This window comes from Doryrhamphus excisus, chromosome 14 (genome assembly GCF_030265055.1).
Source record: "Doryrhamphus excisus isolate RoL2022-K1 chromosome 14, RoL_Dexc_1.0, whole genome shotgun sequence".
NCBI classification, from domain to species: Eukaryota; Metazoa; Chordata; class Actinopteri; order Syngnathiformes; family Syngnathidae; genus Doryrhamphus; species Doryrhamphus excisus.
The window spans coordinates 8872986-8895406 of NC_080479.1; the positions used below are offsets into that span (position 1 = coordinate 8872986).

General features: G+C 43.9%; 1 protein-coding gene across 3 annotated transcripts; it reads right to left on the reverse strand.

Moving 5' to 3' along the window:
* Nucleotides 1–41: 41 nt before the first annotated feature.
* Nucleotides 42–22059, reverse strand: cgnb (cingulin b). Of its 3 annotated transcripts, none has more exons than XM_058046419.1 (21): nt 21774–22059; nt 17656–18713; nt 17185–17273; nt 17036–17105; nt 13574–13671; nt 11930–12062; nt 11288–11500; nt 9344–9492; nt 7706–7732; nt 7245–7353; nt 5873–6073; nt 5676–5771; nt 4716–4970; nt 4466–4636; nt 4033–4194; nt 3832–3921; nt 2679–2762; nt 2503–2621; nt 2192–2300; nt 1665–1828; nt 42–1248 (listed from the first exon to the last, which is right to left on the reverse strand). In XM_058046419.1, the coding sequence occupies exons 2-21, from the start codon at nt 18682–18684 to the stop codon at nt 1140–1142; spliced, it is 3477 nt and encodes a 1158-aa protein (XP_057902402.1). In that variant the 5' UTR covers nt 18685–18713; nt 21774–22059; the 3' UTR covers nt 42–1139. The 3 variants fall into 3 exon arrangements, with proteins under 3 accessions (XP_057902402.1, XP_057902403.1, XP_057902404.1); XM_058046420.1 differs by lacking the exon at nt 21774–22059 and adding an exon at nt 21343–21588; XM_058046421.1 differs by lacking the exon at nt 7706–7732 and having other exon boundaries at nt 21774–22058.
* Nucleotides 22060–22421: the final 362 nt, after the last annotated feature.

The window sequence follows — 22421 nt, forward strand, 5'->3', positions numbered from 1 at the left end:
ATTTTTCTCACGACGACAACGCCAGATTGTGGCAACACAAGTAATACAAAGGGCTCTTTTTATTTCAACACCTGCTAAAAGGTTAGCAGCAGCTTATTAAACAGTTAAATAATGCTAATTTGTGCAGAAGTAATAAGAATGAAATGTAACGTACAAAGAATGCAAGCAATGTGCAACACCAGTATTTCAATAACCACAGAAAAAGCTTATCAACAACATGCAGGGGTAACATTAACCGGGACAGAAATAACTTTTTAAGGCATTTTAGTGTAAAAGTACACACAACACAATAGAGATTTTATATTTGGATGAAAAAATAGATGACAATTAGGCTCACAGTGCCAACGTGTGTGATTGTCACAGCTAATACGGTGTACAAAGTCACACAAAAACAAAAATACACATCACTTTCAGTACAAAAAAGAACATGCACTAACACACAAAACAACAAAACTTACACTCTTTCAAATGATTGCTGTATTGCTGCCCGACTACAAATAAAACCCCAAAAGCAACTGCAGGCTTTTACACGATGCCCCGAGTTCTTCCCTCCAGTGTACTCCATGTTGTCTTCCTGTACTAACAGTTAGTTCTTCCCTCCAGTGTACTCCATGTTGTCTTCCTGTACTAACAGTTAGTTCTTCCCTCCAGTGTACTCCATGTTGTCTTCCTGTACTAGCAGTTAGTTCTTCCCTCCAGTGTACTCCATGTTGTCTTCCTGTACTAACAGTTAGTTCTTCCCTCCAGTGTACTCTATGTTGTCTTCCTGTACTAGCAGTTAGTTCTTCCCTCCAGTGTACTCTATGTTGTCTTCCTGTACTAGCAGTTAGTTCTTCCCTCCAGTGTACTCCATGTTGTCTTCCTGTACTAGCAGTTAGTTCTTCCTACTCCATGTTGTCTTCCTGTACTAGCAGTTAGTTCTTCCCTCCAGTGTACTCCATGTTGTCTTCCTGTACTAACAGTTAGTTCTTCCCTCCAGTGTACTCCATGTTGTCTTCCTGTATTAGCAATTAGTTCTTCCTACTCCATGTTGTCTTCCTGTACTAGCAGTTAGTTCTTCCCTCCAGTGTACTCCATGTTGTATTCCTGTACCAACAGTTAGTTCTTCCCTCCAGTGTACTCTATGTTGCCGTCCTGTACTAGCAGTTAGAGCCTTGGTGGAGGCCGTCGCTCAGAATGGAGAAAGCATCCTCGTCCTCTGAGCTCAACGTGGCCAGAGTGCTGCGATGAGACTGCTGTGCCTTCCGCCTGTTAGGAAAAAAAAACATTTATGAAAAAAGCTCTATGAACACATGCATAGAAAACATGGGTATTTATTATTTTTATTACCAAATTATATATTTCAAACTAAATAACAGATTTTCATAAATATACTGATATCATTTTCATATGTACAATATTGTATTCCTTTTTTTTTTTTTTTTTTTACAATAAACTGCATTCAAATCATTCATAACAATCCTTAATATGCCTGAATTTACTCATTGTTTTTCACACAAAAATACACACACATCTAGTATATATTAAAAAAAATACATAGTACCACTAGATGGAGCCTGCGTATCAGCAGTGTAACGCGCGCCACAGTTTAAGACTCTCACTGGGTTAACAAGTAAAAGTGTGCCTAATATAGCGACCACAGCATGCTGTGTGTTTTTAATTACTTTAATTCCGACTCCATTGCCGTGACTTTGGCCTGCAGGGCCTCCTGGAGCTCCTGCTGCTCCTCCAGCTCCCTGAGGACCTTCCTGCGCACTCCTTCCAGACGCTCCACCTCGCCCTCGCTCTCGTCCACCTGCCGCTTCAGGGCCTTCACCCGCAGGGTCAGCTGTTGGTGGGGATGCACACGGGTGGGTTAAAGGTCAACGGAGATGAAAGATTGAGGCTAGAGGTTGCCTTTTTGCAGGTTATATTAGTCTTCTAAGGAATTTAAGATACATACTCGGAACAACAACAACAAGCATCTTCCCCAAACTGTTCCCCTAAAGTTGGAAGCATGCATTTGTGTCAGCTACTGAATGAAGTACATGACTAATAGGGTAAGACTTTACAGTAAGGTACAAAAATTACAGGAATTAATGAGCAACAAACGTCTAACCACTACTCATAAGTTCTTCATTAGTTCATCTGATCCTCAGTTTGTGTGTCTATTGTAAGTCTGGAGTGTCAACACTAAACCGGTTTTGCATACCTGATCCTTCTGCTCCACATGCTGGGTTCGCTCCTGGTCCAGCGTGGCGTTCACTTCCTTCAGTTTCCTCTCCGTTCGTCTGTGAGAGGCCTGGATGCTGCTCTTCTCTCTGGGTGGGCCGACCAAGAACATTCATTCATTCATTTTCTACCGCTTTTTCCTCATGAGGGTCGCGGGGGTGCTGGAGCCTATCCCAGCTGTCTTCGGGCAAGAGGCGGGGTACACCCCGGACCGGTCCAGACCAAGAACAGTCACACTTTATTGTAATCAAGCCGTCATCATCACATTTCTACTGAGGGATGTTCTTGTACCGTTCCTCACTGCGCAGCCTCTCCTCCAACTCCTGAATTTTGCTCTCCAGCAGGGTGATGCCGGCCGAGGGCCGAGTCTGTCCCTCCATGTCGGCCACGCGGGACCTCAGCTCCTTCACCTAGAAGCCGCTGATGTCAGGCAAGCCCAAAATGTCAATCAATTGATATGCACGCACCTGTCTGTCAATTGCACTTTTGTCCATCTCCAGGTCGTGTCGGGCCGAACGCTCTTGCATCAGCTCTGAGCGAAGCTGGTCCACCTGAAAGTGAGGAGAAAATGCTGCTTAAGCTAGCGGTGACGTGCTCACTTCATTAGTAATGAAGCTGATTAATGAACATTGGGACGAGTCTTGTAGCAGAAATGGCAATGATAAACATACTGTATTATGCCCTTGACTTTATTATTTGACTGAACGACTGTATTGGATCTCTTAGGTGTACCTCCAAAACCTCCACTGGCTTCCCATTCCCCAACGCATTCACTTCAAAATTCTTCTCATCACCTACAAAGCCCTCCACGATCTGAACCCCCCATATCTCACAGACCTGCTCCATCCACACAATCCCCCGCGTCCCCTTCGCTCCTCTGACTCAAACCTCCTGGCACTCCCCTATAAGACCAAGTTCCGAATCTTCCGAATCGCTGCACCCCACCCTCTGGAACTCTTTGCCCCATTCACTCCGTGCTTGCCCTGACCTTCCCACCTTCAAAAAACAACTCAAAACCCACCTCTTTAAATCTGTTTTTAATGTCTAACTTTTTATATCTGACTGCTGTGCCACGCCCCGCTTTTACTCATGTTTTAACTGTGTATTAACCAAACAATGTTGTATTTTGGTGTGTCTTCTATTCTGTTTACTTGCTTTATTCAACTCCATTCTTCTGTAAAGTGTCTTTGAGTATTTTGAAAAGCGCTATACAAATAAAATGTATTATTTATTATTATTATTACCTAATCAAGTGTCCAGTGACTGTAATGGATGGGAAAAAGTGTTGTACCTAGACCAGGGTTCAATTCCACCCTCGGCCATCTCTGTGTGGAGTTTGCATGTTCTCCCCATGCATGCGTGGGTTTTCTCCGGGTACTCCGGTTTCCTCCCATATTCCAAAAACATGCTAGGTTAATTGGCCACTCCAAATTGTCCATAGGTATGAATGTGAGTGTGAATGGTTGTTTGTCTATATGTGCCCTGTGATTGGCTGGCCACCAGTCCAGGGTGTACCCTGCCTCTCACCCGAAGACAGCTGGTATAGGCTCCAGCATCCTCATGACCCTTGTGAGGATAAGCGGTAGAGAATGAATGAATGAATGAATGAAAGTGTTGTACCTGATCTCTGCTGCGTGTGATGCGATCATTCAGAAGCTCCACGCTACTCCTCTCCTCATCCAACTCTATCTCCAGTGTCTTTATTTTATCCTATCAACACATACACACACAATGCAGTCAATTAGACTCCACTCAAGTCTATCTATATTCATTGATTTACGGCCCAGGCCATCTTTAGACTTCACCACCTCTGACCCTCACCTCCAGCCCCCTGATCTCACGGGTGCGGTCCGTCTGGCTGCCCTTCTCCGACTCCAGCTCGCTCTCCAAGTGTTTGAGGCGATTGTTGAGGAGGTCTCGTTCCAGCTGGGTGCTGTCTCGCTCCTCGCTGCACGTCAGGAGCTCCTTCTTTAGACGGGACACCTAAATATAAAAACACACAGCACATTTGTACTCGGTTTTTAAAGAACTGCATAAAAAAAGAGCGTTTACATGGATGTGAATTTAACAATATATTTAGAATTTGCAGTGGATTTTAGAGCATTGTGCACCAAAGAGTAGTGCTTTTCATGTTACAATTGGTCTTTAGTAATATCTTTTGTCACCATCCATGAAACAGGAAGTGGCCTACTTGCTAACAAACAGAAATACAAAGCTGCATGACACTAGCTCGGCCTTGGTGGAGTGTGCCGACCTCTTCCTGTTGGGTCTTCAAGCTGCTCTGGGCCCTCTGCAGCTCAGCCAGCTTGTCCTTGTTGCTGCGTTGAGCCTCCAGCAACTCCTTCCTGGAACGCTCTCTGTACTCATCCAGTTGCGTCTGCAAAGCCCCCACCGACTGACGGGAGTCGCCCATCATCATCTCCATCTGCACACAATAACTAAACGTCAATCACTCCAAACAAGCTGGCGTTATTACTAGCGTTCCTGCTATTGTGCAGACAAACCTCCTTGTTGAGCTTCTCCAGGGCTCGGTCCAGGAGCCTCTTCTGCTCCTCCAGGTCACTCTTGCCCCGCCGTAGCGCCTCCTTTTCCAGGTCCCTCTCCTCCAGCCGCCGGCTCAGCTCGTCCCTCTCCTTGCTCAGACGGGAGGCGCCGCGCTTGGCCTCCTCCAGCTGGGACTTGAGGGAACGGTTCTCGTCTTCCAGGACCTCCATGGCTTCCTCGGCTTCTGGACTTCTGGAAGTGCTGGAGTGGAGCCTCTGGAAGAAAATGGGGCCATCACGGCGTCACGTTAGAAACTATTGTAAACTAGATGGAACCATAAACGCTCAATTTAACAATTCTAATTTAGTTAAATTAGGGTTAGTGGTCTTAGCACCAGATAAAAAACATCATTATCTGATGGCAGTAACTGCATTTGACCTTTCTCGACCTCCGCATGCGCTTTAAAGTGCTGGATGTGCCAAACTCAGGCGTGCTGGCCTTGAACATTGGTTCTGTTGTTGCTGTGCTGTTCATATGCTTTACTTCCTACTTTCTCGCGCAAAAATAACTATCAAAAGAAATGAAACTAACAGTCTCTCTCCAATTATGGCTTACTTCCAGTTAACACCCGAGCTGTAATTACAGCATTTATGGTAAATAAAATCATCCATGTATAATGAATATATTAGTCCCGCCATCCACAAATTTCCATTTAATGCAAATGTGCGACTGCATTCAAATGCGCCTCGCTGCCAGTCTTACATGAATATGCCTCTTTGACAAACATAATAAGATTATTTCTCTGCAATAGGCTGCATGTGCAGCACAATAAACGTCACATTTATCTCGGGAGGAGATTATGCAGGAGTAGGAAATAGAGTGCGTGGGAGGCCATTTCTTTTGTTATTGTACAGTATGTCCTTTTACATCATGTTGTGTACGATGCAGCTATGCAGTGTTTTTTGTCAATGCGGTAGTACCATGCGGGCCAGCCTCTCTCTCAGGCGAGTATTTGTCTCCTGGAGTTCCGTGTTGGTGATGTGGTCCACTGCCGTCCTTCCTGCAGAAGATGATGCCTGCGTGTAAGAAAAAAAATCAAGGAATAAAAATAACGCATAAAAAGCACAGATGTATGTTTCTATTGTGGTAATAATGTCATCTTTATGCATGCAATCACCTCTTTGGCCTTCTCCAGGGCTTTCTCCAGATCGGCCTTTTGCTCCTTCATCCTACCGATCTCAGACAGAAGCTCGGCCTCGCGCTCGCCGCTGGCTTTCCTGAGGGCGTCGAGTGCCTCGCTCTTCTTGTCGAGGGCGCCCTTGTGTTTGTCCGCATCCAGTCGGGCCCGATGCAGGTCGTCGTGGCAACGCTGAAGCTCCTTGGGATAAGTCAGCGGAGATTATGGATTAAATGCGTGCGAGAACGAAGACTGGGGAAGGAGATGCTTATAAATAGGTACACCGCTCAAAAGTTTGGGATCACTTGCAAATTTCTTTGTTTTGAAAAACAATGAAAAACACATTTTCCTGCATTTCACAAACAATTTTTTCAATTTCACAAACAATTAAAATTTATCAGATGATTTTCAAAGAAGGATGTACATTTTTGCGTAGTGGCCTACTACCAACAACTGTCAGTCCTCTGCATCAATCTCCTGGTATGGCTGCTAACGCTTAGAAGTTATAAGCCTTATAAGTGTTATATGTTAATCATTTTATAATATAATCATTTTGTAATTTATTATTAGAAAACCCATCTAAAAATCTATACTAAAACATAAAATCTCTTACCATGCTGTTAACTATTTACCAGCACAAACTGGGTCTAACAAGGACAGAAAAACGATGCACAACTGTGCAAGAAGACAAATATCTGAGAGTGTGTAGTTTAAGACAAAGACGCCTCACAGGTCGTCACCTGGCAGCTGCACTAAATAGTAGCCGTCAAACACCAGTGTCAGTATCAACGGTGAATCGGCCACTTCAGGATCCTGGACTTCAGGATGCTGGACTTCATGGCAGGATTGCCAAGAAAAAGCCATATCTCAGACTGGCCAAAACAATTTCCATGTGATCCCAAACTTTTGAGCGGTAGTGTACATACATACAAATACATCATCATCTATATTTACATTTACTTCACAATAGGGCTCACTTTTCTGGCAAGTTATGAACAGTAACAAGTCTAAAGACCATGGATTAAATGACTATTTTGGGAGAAAAAAAAACACATTTGGACCTGTCAAACTATTAAACTTGTACCAAATGGTGCCTATTTTGCTTTTTTTGTGCAAGTAGAAGTAATATTAGTAGTCGGGTGACTTATTTTTACGCTTGTAACAGTCAAAAATGTCAAAAAGTGAACTAAAAAGTGTTATTATAGTGATTCTGGAAGGTCTAGAAAGCTTTCTGTGCAGGTTATCGTAGTTAGCTGCTCTACAGGAGTCCACAACTCAATACAAAATGAGCATAATATTGGTCCCCTTTAAATGTACAAACACCCTGTGCTCAACTTTATGTTGGCTATATTGAAGGTATCTTTGTGTGTACCTCTGCTGATGACGAGGACTTCTGCTGCTTGTGCGCAGCGAGCAGCGAATCCTGGACTTCCTTCAGCTTGCTGTCAAACTCCTCCTTCTCCTGATGACATTGGAGCAGCCTGCAGGGGATAGAGTGCTTCTTTTTAGAGAACCGTCAGGGCTAAACAGGTGGATGTAAATGCTCTCTATACACTGCAAACACACACAGGCAAGCACAAAGGAGGTAAAGCCACTAAAACTACTTCCATTTGTGGTTAAAATGAAGGATGTAATCATGAACTAAATACAACAAGTGATTGGGTTTGTGTATAATAATCTGGGTAAGGCAAGTCCAAAAGCATGTGGATTTCAGTTAGTAAGGAAGGGTTGATCACATCCAAAGGATGACTCAAACACTGGCTGATTTGAATCTAAGCTATGAAAGCAAAAAAAAAAACAAAAACACAGGGTGAGACTGATTCACTCTCTCACATGTGGCTGCCGGAGTGCGTCGCCTTCCTGCCGGATGAGACGTCCAAAAGAGTGAAAGAGTGCAGGTGTCAAAATAAAAAGACGACTGAAAAAGGACATTTTCACCGAACCAACATCTCTACTGATGCTGCTTTGAACAGGGCGGCTATTAAATATTGAAAAAAAAAGTCTAAACATCAGATAGAGATGTTGCTTGATGTTGGGCCAAAGCTAGAATATGTTATGATGACCTAAAAAAAAAGATGCATAAAAAAGTAAAAGTGGAATAGTGATATCTTGATACTGACATTAATACAACAATACACGTGCATGACATTATAATAGCATTATTATCTTGCAATAGGCAGATTATGCCAGTAAATGACATGTGTGGCGCCCCCTATGGGTGGAAAACTGGTATGGGTTGTGGTAAGACATGCTGTGTAACTCCTGCCGGTGCTACAATACGTTTTGCTTGATGGCGGCCATGTTTTTCCACCAACTTTGCTGAAATTTTACACACTCACTCTTGGCAGTCCCCTAAAGGTGTGCACCAAACTTTGTGTTGACTCGACTACACATTCTAAAATTATAGCATGTGTTTTCCAGAGCGATGTGAGAATTTTCAAGTCAATCAACTTCAGAGCGCTACCAAGTGGTGTGTTTTTCAGAAAAATAATGGCACAGGCAACACAGTGTGCGGGCATGTTTTGACCAATTTTCATCCTTTTTGTGTGCAGCGGTTCAAGAGTAGGGTTATATTAAACAAACATATGCATACAGTTGTATGTATGTACCATTCTAGCATATATACCAGCATTATCACATACTACAGTATTAATTGGCCCTGTACCCTAGAAAGTGCCCATGAATGATACGGGAAAAGGCCGAAATGATACTGTGCCAAAGCCCAGGGCAGTGATACTGATAAAATATAGAGTTTAACCATGTCCAGTATCAGCCCCCGTAGCTGTCCACTCAGAGCGCGCTGCTCTGGTATCGTGCACGTGAAACAACCAATCAGAGAACAGCACACGAGTGCTCAGTGCCTAGTGCTTCTCCAGTCACCAAAAAAACCAAACTTGATTATTCATTCATTCATTTTCTACCGCTTTTTTAATGGAACTTTAATTGTCAGATATTGATAAGATAAGACTGTAGATAAAATATTATTGTTGAAATATTTTTGCAATTATTGTGTTTACACTGTTTAGATATAATACATGTAATAATCTGAACATTTTCTGGAAACAAAATGGTCTTTTGATTAAATAGTACGTGATAATAAGCTCATGATTAAATAGTATGTGATAATAAGATCATCACAGTATCGTGCCCGTGAAACAACCAATCAGAGAACAGCGCACGAGCGTGAACACACAGCGTTTGTTTTTGCTGCCGTCTGTGCTCTGTCAACATGTCAGCGGTTGACACTCCCGGCGAAAGACAAATAGGGAAAATAGCAAACAGAATATTAGAAATGGAACGTTTTATCACCATTAATGAGGAGGACACTCTTGAAATGATCGAAAAAAACTAAAAATGTTTTCTCGGGCTGATACTGACACTTGGGGGCATGATACCTGGCCAGATACCAGACAAACCGTGTGATAATTATAGCATTCCCTATGTCTTGAATGCATGAATTATGTAACTGACTTGTCTTTGGTAAGATTCAGCTCCTGTGTGGTGGCGTCCAGCTGCGACTTCCACTGCTCGCCCTGGTCTCTGCAGCTGTCCAGCTCCTCCTCCAGGCTCAACAAGGAGGCGTTGACCCGCTCCCGCTCCTCCTCGATCTGCTCCTGCGACTGAAGATACATCACAAAAGTGAGCGCACCCTCACATTTCAGCAAGCGCTGAACACTTGACTCAATATTACATCCGGTGTAGAAATAGTGATGTTTGATGCTTGTATACTCAATTCAAGCATCCATCTCCAGTGCATCCCTGGAAGGAGCACGAATAGAAGGCAGGATGGAGTCGGCCTGACTTGCTGTTTTTTTTTTTATTAAACTGCATAACATCTATATATACTTCAGATTTAGCCTTCATTTCTGGAAATGCACGGGCACGAACCCTGCAGAAGGAAGTGACTGTGGGGGGGAAAGTTTTAGGTGGTGATCATAAGTAGCGGAATTCTCTTTTAAGTCAGCACAGCCTGACTTTAGGGTAACCGCACGACTCGGTGGATGAAGCGGAATGACGAGACAAAAGGTGGATGGAATATTTTAAAATGAACTTGGAGTGTCAAACAGTTGTTAACATCTTTATGAAGAGAGCTGTACCAAAGTTAGGACAATATGGGGTTGGAGTCAAGTCGTCAGTGGGAATACACCTCTACATTTTTAACAGCCTTTTTCAGATCTTGTGTGACTCGCAAGGATTCACTCCGTGAGTGTGTAATGTTTTTTATTTGGCCTTTATTGTGTGTTTTCTTCAATATTGCCGGAAAAGGAAATATGCCAATAACCATAGAGCGGGAAATGGGAGTTGTGGTATATAATATATATATAATATAATATATACATAGTGGTCGAATAGCAACAAAATCAACATCTTGTTCCGACTGCTCAGTAAAATACGGACAAAAAAAATTAAACGGTTTTGGTCGCTCTAACATCCAACCAAATTGACCACTTCCACACAGCATGGGAGGAGACCATATCTCTATCATGCCAGACATGCCATGGCTGACTTCATGTAGTGTTGAGGTAATGTAAGGTAAGGTTATGTCTCAATGTTTTGTGTCATTAGCGCCGCCTGGTTTGACCAATAAGACAACAGTCGACCACATTCATTTATTCCCGGGGGGAAAAAGTGATATAGCGAGGGAGTGATAATGGAACCGTGATATTGGGAGGGACGACTTAAGGCTGTGTTGTGCTATGAAATTTATTTTTAGGTTTGAATGATAACCGTGAAAATTAAATGGCACAAACGCTAACTTATTGTATGACAGATATGATTGTTATTTTGCACAGGTAAAGGTTCTATGTTGTTGATAGTTTGACTCTGAAACAGATTCCTCCCATCCACATGACTTCTATGGTAGTATAATACTTTAATCAATGTAAAGAAGAAAGTGTGTGTTCTATTTAAAATGGCCTTCAAGGTTGTCTGTTGAAAAAAAAAAAGGTACATTACAAGGATAATTGTATGCAAAATGAGATGAATCTGTGTCACGTATCAGAGACTGAGAGGACAATAGACTGTACAGTAACCTTTCTATTTTTAGACACATTTTAGGGGGTGACGGGAAAGTATGTCATGTCGTGCAGAATCAACCTAGCCACTAAATACTAACTGAATAAACCACACTAATGTTATTAATAATATTGTTGTGCTGTTCCATAAGCAATTGCATAAGCGTCCCTGAGGTTTATTTCCGCCTCCCTTGCACACTTCTGATCGCTTTTATCTTTGGTGTAAATGTTTTCTTCAATTTTCGCTAAAAGGCTAACGAGCTGGACTCTCGCGAGCTCCAGATGAAAGCACTTTCTGTTCAAAGAAATTCTCACAAGTGTACCGGAGTTCAAGCGCGGGAACGAGTGCAGCAGAAACGATTCGTCGAAAGTTTAGGGACAGAGGAAAGGGGCGGGTCACCTGTGTGACCTGCTCCATGGTCACCCTCAGGTTGAGCATGTCCTGGCTGTACTGCTCCCGAAGGGTCTCCATCTCCTGGTCGTGACACTCCACCTCCTCCTTTAGCGCCCCCTTCAGGGCAGTCAGCTCGCGCTCACGCTGCCGCAGGGTCTCGTCCTGGCGGTGGCGCAACATGGTTGCCTCGGCCAGCTCTGCCTGCAGGGTCATCATGTCCTGAAAAAAGGAAGAGATAAATAGAACATTACATTATTATATTTGATAATAAAATATACGTTATGGGCTGCACGGCAGTCGAGTCACAGCTAGGAGACCGAGTTCAATCCCACCCTCGGCCATCTCTGTGTGGAGTTTGCATGTTCTCCCCGTGCATGCGTGGGTTTTCTCCGGGTACTCCGGTTTCCTCCCACATTCCAAAAACATGCTAGGTTAATTGGCCACTCCAAATTGTCCATAGGTATGAATGTGAGTGTGAATGGTTGTTTGTCTATATGTGCCCTGTGATTGGCTGGCCACCAGTCCAGGGTGTACCGCGCTTCTCGCCCGAAGAGAGCAGGGATAGGCTCCAGCACCCCTGCGACCCTCGTGAGGATAAGCGTAGGAAATGAATGAATTAATGAAATATACATTATAAAGTGTCACTACCGTCGAGAGCGAGTCGGATGGGGGCCCCGTTTCGGAAACCCTCCTAAGCTCCTCCTGAAGTTCGGCCAGCTGATCTTCTTGTAGACGCATGCGAGATTCGGACATCTCCCTGGCTATACGCTCCTCAGCCAGCCTGCACACACACACACACACACACCACAAGGTGTTGTCAGCACAGCAAAACCACACTTACTTACACACTCATCCATCAGGCAGGGAATTAGAAAGAACCCCCCAGGAGGAATAACAAGAAGCTTAGTGTGGTGCTTTAAAGGTTCCCTATTATGCAAAGTGGACTTATGAGTGATGTAATATGTGCAATGTGTTGTGCGAGAGACTGTTTATGAGCAACAAACATAAGAAAACCCTCAATTGTTGGCTCAACTTGTAACAGAGGAGACGCGCAAACACGGGCTTTGTTCGTTACGTCGCTGAACTCTTGGCCCAGGCTTCGCTACACATCTTAAAATAAAGTGAGACGTGAGAGCTAGAGGTTTGACTGTTTTACGCTAACCCAGCACAATGTTAAAATGTGACTAACTTGTGTACATGCTAGTGCTGCTAATGTGTGTGTCTCTTAATGTGCCATAGTTGTGTGTGATATATAGCATCTACTATGTGTACAAAGTGGATAAAAGCAGATCGTTAGCATTAAAGCTATAGACACACAAAAAGGCGTGTTGCCAATAGTGTGTAGTACAGGGGTCTCAAACACGTGGCCCGCGGGCCAAATGTGGCCCGCAGGACACTAGTTTGAGGCCCCCGCCTTGATATGAAAGTTTAATGTTAGTGCGGCCCACGCAAGTTTGATATGGATGCTGTATGGTATCATGTACCCAGAAAAAATTATTACGTTGGATTAATGTTCATGTTAAAGGTTAAATAACTGTTAATAGTTATCCTCCCTATCCGTGTGGAAGTGGTAAGTTTTTGGCTATTTAAGTTTAAAGGCTACCGTTTAGGTCGCTAGCTCCTTAGCATGTGTCTCAAGACCCTGCAGTTGCGCAATATGTTGTAAATAAAAAGAGTATAAATGTGACTATAGTCGTGTTTTGTCATGTCTACAGGGCTCTAATAATGCTTTGTTCATTTTAATCTGAAAAAAATCATTTGTCTACCCACCAACTATATGTGGTTTCTTAAGTTTTTATTATTTGCCGTTTTATTATTATTATTATTATATTTATTTATTACTGATTGATTGATTTTCTTTATTCTTGATTTGTTTATTTATTTTTCATCTTATTTTGTGCAGAAAAATAAAAATTAATATTTTTGCGAACAGTGGAATGTTTTATCAGAGCTTTTATTGTAGAAAATCGGAACCAAAGCACTGAAAAAGTTTGTATATTTTTCTGTTTTTTTGGGAGGGAAAAACCTGATTGAGTTTCAGACCCCAGGTGCAGTAGAAGTACATTAAACTGTCACCAAGGCTCGATGATGGACTTTTCCCACAGATTATTGAAAAATACTTTAATATGGTGGACAGTCGATACACCTGCACCACCGAGCACAATAACAATCATATTGGGGTCATATCGGGGTATGAAAAGTGTGCATTATTAACTTATAAGGTAGATTGGCCCTCATGAGCCGATGTTCCTAATGATTATTGTTGTTACAGTACATATGACACATCCTTACTCTTCATGGGCACGCTGCAGCTGCTTCTTGTATTGACCGAGTTGTTCCTCGAGCTCCACCAGGGTCAATTTTATCTGGTTTCCATCAGATCCTCCCTTCTGCGAACAAATGCACACACACACACACACTGAGTCTAGAAATACATTATTCACTGTGTATTATCTTAAACTTAAGGACAAAAAAAAAGATAGAAAGCCTTGCACTTGGCGGATTCCATGCCCTACTTTCCCTCTTCTTTCTTTATGTTCTGACTGTCAAGAACATCTTTAGGGTGAAAAGTACCGGTCTTACCAGCGCGTTATGAATTTGTCAAAAAAAGATGAGAATGCCTTTGCCGCATGTACACAAGTCTGGCTCGCCCACTCCTTGCAACATTACATTTGTCAAGGCTGCAGAAGAAGCTCTTATCCTCCTACAGAGTCATTATAGCAAACACACAGAAAGCAGATTGGGGTACTTTTGGAAAAACCTAAATATAACACACCAGAATATGTAAAGAACATATACAACAAGTAGAACACAGCATTTAGGCAGCAATTGTGAATATATCTTCTGCAAATACGGGGGATTTCCATTGTAGTTCTGATGCACAGCAAACAAAAGCTGCCGTGGACTGGTGTAACCCCACACTGGCATCAAATCCTCATTTGAGCATGCAAACAAACACACACACACACACACACGGTGTCAGTGAATAAACTATGACTATCCACCACCCCCACCCTCGGCTAACATAACATACACATACACACACATACACAATGAGCCCTCAGGAAAAGCCACTGACATAGGTGGTGTATATTCCGTAATGGCCTACCTCAATACCACTTTACATATTGTTACTGTATTTTCTGGACTATAAGTCGGTCAAAAATGCATAATTAGGTAGGAAAAAAACATACATAAGTCACATTTTCATTCATTCATTTTCTACCGCTTTTCCTGATGAGGGTTGCGGGTGTTGCTGGAGCCTATCCCAGCTGTCTTCGGGCAAGAGGCGGGGTACACCCTGGACTGGTGGCCAGCCAATCACAGGGCACATATAGACAAACAACCATTCACACTCACATTCATACCTATGGACAATTTGGAGTGGCCAATTAACCTAGCATGTTTTTGGAATGTGGGAGGAAACCGGAGTACCCGGAGAAAACCCACGCATGCACGGGGAGAACATGCAAACTCCACACAGAGATGGCCGAGGGTGGAATTGAACCCTGGTCTCCTAGCTGTGAGGTCTGCGCGCTAACCACTCGACCGCTGTGCAGCCCATAAGTCACATTTTTTGCGGGTAATTTATTTTACAAACTACTTGACCAAAACAGACATTACGTCCTCTTGGATGGCAAGTTCTAACAATAAAAGAATAGAGAACAGGCTGAATAGGTGTAAGATATGCTAACACAATGCTTATTCAGCTACACAAAAAATAAACATGAACAGAAAAGGTGTCCAGTGTTTATGTAACAGTTTTTTCATTTATAAGTCGCTCCGGAGTATAAGTCGCAGGAACAGCCAACCTATGAAAAAAAAGTGTGACTTACAGTCCAGAAAATACAGTACTTTTTGTTAAAATCTGCAGTGTTAAAATGTTAATTAAAAGATTGTATGATGTGGTGTTTATTGTTTTGAAATGTAAACATTAATAGTGTAGTGTAATTTTCAACTTATTTAACACTTAAGCTCAAATAAGGTCTTTTGCTGGTGACTGTTTGACTCTGGAACATATCAATTCAATTTCTATCATTTTCATTGGAAAAATGAAGGTAAGACTCAGGGTTTTTGAGGTAAAATCTGCATCCAATGTGAGGACAAAATCCACAAAACGTGCCTCAAACATGAACCACTTTGACCCTTAGTGAGGGAACCCCCCCTCCGACCCCCCCAGCAGGTGCAGGGTTCCAGTCCACCTTAAATATTAATGCCTCTCAATGACCGGGCCCTCCAACATTTGCATGGTTGCCGAGAGACGGACGAAGCGCCGCAAATAATTGACGAGGCGAGAACACGTAACGAGAGATAACACATAATCAAGTGTGTCGCCTTAAAGCACGCGGCCAGGGACCTGCGTTTGCATGTAGATTTATTCAAAGGGCTGCAGATTGCAAAAGGCGGCATGCATAAGTACGTGGCACCATTTATCTTCAGGCTTCGGAGAAGCGAGGGAGCCAAATTGGCATATCCCTTAATCATTCCGCGTGCTGACAAAAGAGGCTCCGTGGAGAGGAGTGAATGAAACAGCCCGGCTTCATGTTCTCAGAAAAGAGGACATGCTTCCGGCCATCTGTTTGCTTCATTACGACAACCTTACAGCAGACGATGTGACGCGCTTTGACCCATATGCTGGAGATGACATTAATTGCTACCGTTTTACACCGTCCCCGTCATAATAAACAATGGTCGCTCTCAACTTTCTTTGAAGTGATTAGCTTTTTAGGCAATATATGGGGGAGAAAACGCTGGCTTTTTATCATTGCTTCATCAAGCTAGCTTAGTGGAAAGACTGTCAGAAGTACATTTGGTCATTATTATTATTGGTCAAGATATTGTGCTAAGCTATCTGGTAAAGGCTTTTATAATATATAAAATGATATAGTATACCAGGCGGCACGGCGGTCTAGTGGTTAGCACGCAGACTTCACAGCTAGGAGACCAGGGTTCAATTCCACCCTCGGCCATCTCTGTGTGGAGTTTGCATGTTCTCCCCGTGCATGCGTGGGTTTTCTCCGGGTACTCCGGTTTCCTCCCTCATTCCAAAAACATGCTAGGTTAATTGGCCACTCCAAATTGTCCATAGGTATGAATGTGAGTGTGAATGGTTGTTTGTCTATATGTGCCCTGTGATTGGCTGGCCACCAGTCCAGGGTGTACCCCGCCTCTCGCCCGAAGCCAGCTGGGATAGGCTCCAGCAACCCCCGCGACCCTTGTGAGGAAAAGCGGTAGAAAATGAATGAATGAATGAAAATAATATAATATACCGGGCGGCACGGCGGTCTAGTGGTTAGCGCGCAGACCTCACAGCAAGGAGACCAGGGTTCAATTCCACCCTCGGCCATCTCTGTGTGGAGTTTGCATGTTCTCCCCGTGCATGCGTGGGTTTTCTCCGGGTACTCCGGTTTCCTCCCACATTCCAAAAACATGCTAGGTTAATTGGCCACTCCAAATTGTCCATAGGTATGAATGTGAGTGTGAATGGTTGTTTGTCTATATGTGCCCTGTGATTGGCTGGCGACCAGTCCCGCCTCTCGCCCGAAGACAGCTGGGATAGGCTCCAGCACCCCCCGCGACCCTCATGAGAAAAAAGCGGTAGAAAATGAATGAATTAATATAATATACCTAATATATTAAAGGTACTAATATACCTTGGATGTGCTCATTTATCAGTAATACCCTCGTCACACTAATAAAAGGTGCCGAATGAAAATGTGTGTCAGTTTTATTGGCTTCCAGAATGCTTTGTACCTTTAAATTGCTGGTGGTCTCGTAGACAAGGCTGGTCTTCCTTTTGAGGGACGAGTCACTCTCACTGGTGCTGATGACAGAGGAACAGAAGGGATAGTGGATTAGGCACTCTGATTTAAAAGCGTTGTTGCCCTTGTAGTCTTACTTACCCCTCTTTGAGAATGCTGTAAATAGCTTGCTTCACTTGAGCCTCCTCCCCGTTGGTGGCCTTGAGGGACAAACTCCTCGGTGGTATCTCCTTTGCAAGGGGGGACGGAGAGACAGGTAAGAAAGCGAATCGGAATTAATCGGGTAGGCCAAGTCACGCTTCTATTCAATCAACTGCTGCAGGCTCCTGTAGTCGCCGAGTGTGGTCTACAAAAAGCGAAGAACTCTTGGGGTCTCTAATTAAATTTAAAAAAAACACCGCCATTACCAGCTGTGGCTGGCTCCAACCTCCTCATGTAGTTTTCCCCCCACCTGGTGTGAAAGGCATATCCAATACTGTTGTGTGCAGTCAACTCATCAGCACTATTAATGCCTTCCCCCTACGACAACATTGGTTCTGTTGCGCAACAGCGCCTCAGCTTTAGACGTCCCACTGATAAATACATCATTTACAGTAATGGCGTCAGACTTACAGGTTTTTTGGCTGAGACGGCGACGGCCTCCTTTACGCCAGACTTCACTGGTGACCCGAAACTCTGCTTTGGGGACTCCCGAGTCGTCACCTTATTGGCAACAGGTGGGGCGTCACGTCCTAAACCAGCTCTCGATGACAAGCTGGCGGAGGCGGATGCGTACGGATTGAACGTCGGTGACGGAGGCGAGGGACGGGGATTCTCCTTTCTTGCGTCCAGGCTTTTGGAGCGCTTGCGTTCGTCAAAGCGGAGCTGTTGTCTGGCGCCGGTACGCCCCCTCGCCTGGGGGCCGCCACCGGGCGTCTTGTTGTTGAACTTGCTGATGAGTTTGTTGATGGGCGCTAGGGAGTTGGTGTCGATTGGCTTCTCGTCTGTGGATGCTGAGGGTTTGGGGATGGACTCTGCAGGAGAATCCGGACCCTGTTTGCTACTTGGGAATGCATTTTGTTTGAACCCCCTGGGTCCAGCACCGTTCACCTTGACTGGTTTCAAACCGGCTTCATTGTACTCTTCGTTACTCGTAAATTCCTGTTTTGTCTGTGCCTCAGTAGCAGCTGTTTTGACTTGGGGTTCAGCATTGGACCTCCCCTCTCTGACAGTCCTGCCCTCCTCCTCGCCTTGACCTCCTGCTTGGCCGTCCCCTGGGGGTCTACGAAGAGGGCTCCGGTAGATCTCCTCATCCTCTGTTGGAGAAACAGGTGTAGCGTTCACGCCTTCCGCCGCTTCGTTACTTTTTGGCGCGCTCTTGCACGGCGACTGGGGCACCGGACTGGCGGCCGGTGTGTTTAGCTGAACGCCGTACGAATCCCCTTTGGCGCCGTCATTCAGGACCACGTACGGCTGCCCGGAGATCCCCTGAACCCGCACGGCCACCCCGTATTTGCTCCCCGGATGAGGGGTGGGGGTGTGGTTGTTGCTTCCTCTGGATTTGTCGGGCGAGGCGCCGCCCATGTCATGGAGGTCCTTGATGAAGCGGATCTGGACGCCATAGTCCACGAGCTGCTTCCTGTCTGTGGAGAGAGTGCTCATGTCCACTTCCTGGTCTGTGCAGAGCTCACCTGGGAAATGTAAATGAGGGGGAAGTTAGTTTAGAATCTAAAACAGTAGGCCCCTGTCGTCTTACCAGGAAGTAGCCCACTCACAAAAAGACGTACAAAATAACACTGGAATCAGAAACCATAGGCCCCTGTTGTCTTATATGATCCTCCAAAATACAGGAAGTAGCCTGCTAACAAAAGGACACACAAATTTGTCTTACAAGAGAATTGTTCCCCTCTGGCCCAGAATCATCTTCCACAAACCAGGAAGTAGCCTGCTGTCAAACGGCCATATTTTCTCATTTAAAAAGCACTTCTTGTCCTGCACCAGAACCAAAATGGGTAGACACATGTCGTCTTATATTATCCTCCATGAACCAGGAAGTAGCCCGCTAAGAAACAAACAAACACATTTCTAATTGTTGTTTTTTTGGGTCACATTTTATGGGTTTCCCACAGCCCCGGTTATTAGAAATGGCACGCCCAGGCATCTTACATTATCCCCACAAACCAGGAAGTAGCCTGCTAACAATAGCCTACGAACAAAATAACACAAATTCCTTCTTCTGGTCTGTTTTTGTGTAACTTTCTGTACCAATATTAAAACTTTCATCCTCTTTTTGATGCCCGGTAGTTGAAATTCCTTCTGGGAATGTTTTGTGTTCGTCGGACAAACAGTCACCTGACACTGACATGTGTGTCTGGCTTTTCTTGCTCCAGGACGTGTTTAGGGAAGCATTGTGTTGACTGTCACTGACTGACAGTACTTCACATCAGCATGACTAGCTAGAAAAAAAAAGAATTGACTAATGACATTAATGACCGTAATTATCAAACTTGCTTCATGATGTACTGCTGTCACACTGCCAAGTGTGTTTTGTTGTCTTAGCATGACCTTGCAAGATGAAGGCGTGTTAGATAATGAAAGTGAAAGAAGAGTAAGATCCACCTTATGAAGCAGGAGGTGAATACACGTCCGATTGTTCAGGTTCAGTAGACCGTTAAACAAAAAGGGGACCGATGTCCGCAACGGACCACCCCTTTCCCCTCGCTCTTTCTCTCTCTCGCGTGCTTTCTGAGCCTTTGCCAGAGTGTCTGCGTTGTTGTGGGGCATCAGAGAAGAGTCACTCAGGCGGAGTGTGTTGACTTTTAGAGCTTTGCAACAGCAGCAGCAAATATTTCCATCCTTACTGAGACGGTGGAGCCTCTCAGGGGTTGTTAATTCAGAATTCAACCAGAAATTTGCCCCTAAACTGTCACCGTGCATGAGACTTCAACTCAATGAGCTTATCAAGGTTTTTGTGTGGGTGAAATGGAACTTATTGGGGCGTACGTAACAGCATGAATTTCTGTCTTGGCTGCTCAGTACAACAAGGCTAAGTTGACAATAAGTGTACGTATGATAACAAATGGAACACCAAGTCTATAACTTGTCTTCAAAGACAAAATAGAGTCTCTGTTAACTATTTTTTTTTTACCTGGCAATGAGCATGTAAATAAATTAGCAGTGGTTTAACTTATTTTTACACTTGTATGATTGTTAAGAAGGGTTACAATTGCCTGTATAGTGAATAGAGCTTTCATGATGGCTCCAGTTCGATCCCGGAAACAAGACCAAAGTGTTTCCACTGCACAGACACACAGGAGACCCTGACAGGAATTAAAATGTAACCAGCTCTAACTGACTAGTTGAAGTGCAACATACATAGCACCTTGGGCTCGGGAATCAAAGTCAGCCTTTGTCTCTCGCTCTCAAAAAAAACCCAAAAATTCCAAGGATTCCGGACGTTCTCTTTGAAGGGGGCATGGCGCGTGGTTTGCATTTGGATATAATATGGAAAGATTAAGGGGATGTGAGGGCAACTGCACACTCATGGGAGGTGAGGATCATTCACTATTGCAAGGTTGGGGGACTTGGGGACAGAGGGGGATGAGGGGGCGGGTCACAGGTTTTAAATAGAGGCTCAGCTTCTTCTTTCTTTCATTATCAGTGACCAGTGGCTGCTGCGCTTACTTGTCACAAAGAACAACTGTGTCAACGGAGGTGGGAATGTCGACAAACAGGCCCATCTACCTCACTTCCTCCTTGGTGCACCCTGCTCACACTCCTACTTTCTCCCTAAGTTTCTTTTGTTTTGCCCTAAGGAGGAGGGGGGGTGGGGCTGTTGATGGTATGAAGATGCAGGAATATTGACTGGTGGGCATCCACAGTGCTCTTAAAGTGATTTGTTGTGATAATGGTGTGTGATACAGCAGTAGCGCAATTGGATTTTTGATGTGTATCAATATATGAATCAATGAAAACAAGTGAAGGTCCAATTAATGCACTTTTCTCTATCATATGCATAAACTTAGAATGAAGTGCAAAGAAACTGTTTGGGGGTTACTTAATTATTATAATATGCTTGTTTTTTGGGGGGGTGTCATAGAGGGGCGGGCTACCTTGTGCAAAATAGCAACAATATGCTAATTAGAATTCATTAAAATCACCTCAAAGTGAGCCAAAAGTGTCCCCTCTCCAAAACCCACCCACAAACATTTTAGGTCAGGATTATTCTGGTAGCAACAAAACATCAAAGCTCATAAGTACAAAAAAATCATAATTAACACACTTAAAGCGAGTTATTAGCAATAAGAAGCAATAAAGCACCTGTCTGCTGCTGGATTATTGCGTCACACCCACCTGTCCGGTCAGTCAGTATCGGTGCGCGTCGATACCAAGAAGAGAAGTAAACATTATTAAGAAACGCAGCCTGCAGGGGAAACACGGCGTCCTATCCAATTTAAGGCTTTGGCCTGCAATAATAACCTCGCCTATCCTCTTTTAGACAATCCGATCCCATTAAGGACGACGGACGCACAGGAAGCCACCGTCCAAGACGCGCGTAAAAGCTTCCATACATGCGTCATTTGTGCTAATAAACGCATAGCAATATATGAGTAAGCGCTTACTACGGGATGACACATACCAAACCACAGGTGTTCATTATTGTGTGCGTAAGTCAGCAAAAAACAACAACTTACAACATAAATTAGCAGCAGCAGGTGTGTGGTAGAGTGTGTGTGTTTTTATGACTTTACCTTACAGATGATCCAAATGATAAAAAGATCCTCCTCCGCCTTCTTGGTGAGATGAAATGTTTAGTCAACGAGGAACGGGAGTATCAGCGCGTTTTTTTTTGCAAAGCCCCCTTCGCTACCAGAGCAACCTGTTGCCAACACGCCTGGTCGCCATGGTCCCGCCCCCTGAGACACGTCATTGGACAGAAGATGCACCGGTGGGCGGTGCTTTGTTCCAGAACTCATCTCCATGGTCGCTGCCTCCATTCGGTCTCCTGTTAAAGTGGAAAATACAGCATTGGTTTTAATGAATTTGCAACACATATATATTTACATATATATATTTACATATATATATATATATATATATATACACACATATATACATTCACACATATATATAAAAAACATAAAATATAATTTGCAACATTTTCTTTTGTAAAATTAGCTCATCCTTAAAGCTTTATTAAACCATCAACATTCTCTCACACATTTGACACTAACAAAAAAAAGTAATCTTCCCAAAAATAAACACCCTTTCCTACCACAGAGGGGGGCAAAGTGTGCCCCCTGTAGGAAAAGGTTTGAAATTATGCAGCATGCTTTGAAAGGGGAAAAGCAGCGACATCCGGTGGACAAATCTTCAAGGGGCCAATTTTAGCCACGAAT

What these genes read in the sequence shown, in the direction of transcription:
- cgnb (XM_058046419.1), bottom strand. Translation starts at nt 18,684, where the DNA reads ATGAGCACTCTCTCCACAGACAGGAAGCAGCTCGTGGACTATGGCGTC. An exon ending in TGAAGACCCAACAGGAAGAG is followed by an intron (nt 4,195 to 4,465) that starts GTCGGCACACTC and finishes TTTTATATTTAG; the next exon opens with GTGTCCCGTCTAAAGAAGGA. An exon ending in GTGAGATCAGGGGGCTGGAG is followed by an intron (nt 3,922 to 4,032) that starts GTGAGGGTCAGA and finishes ATGTGTTGATAG; the next exon opens with GATAAAATAAAGACACTGGA.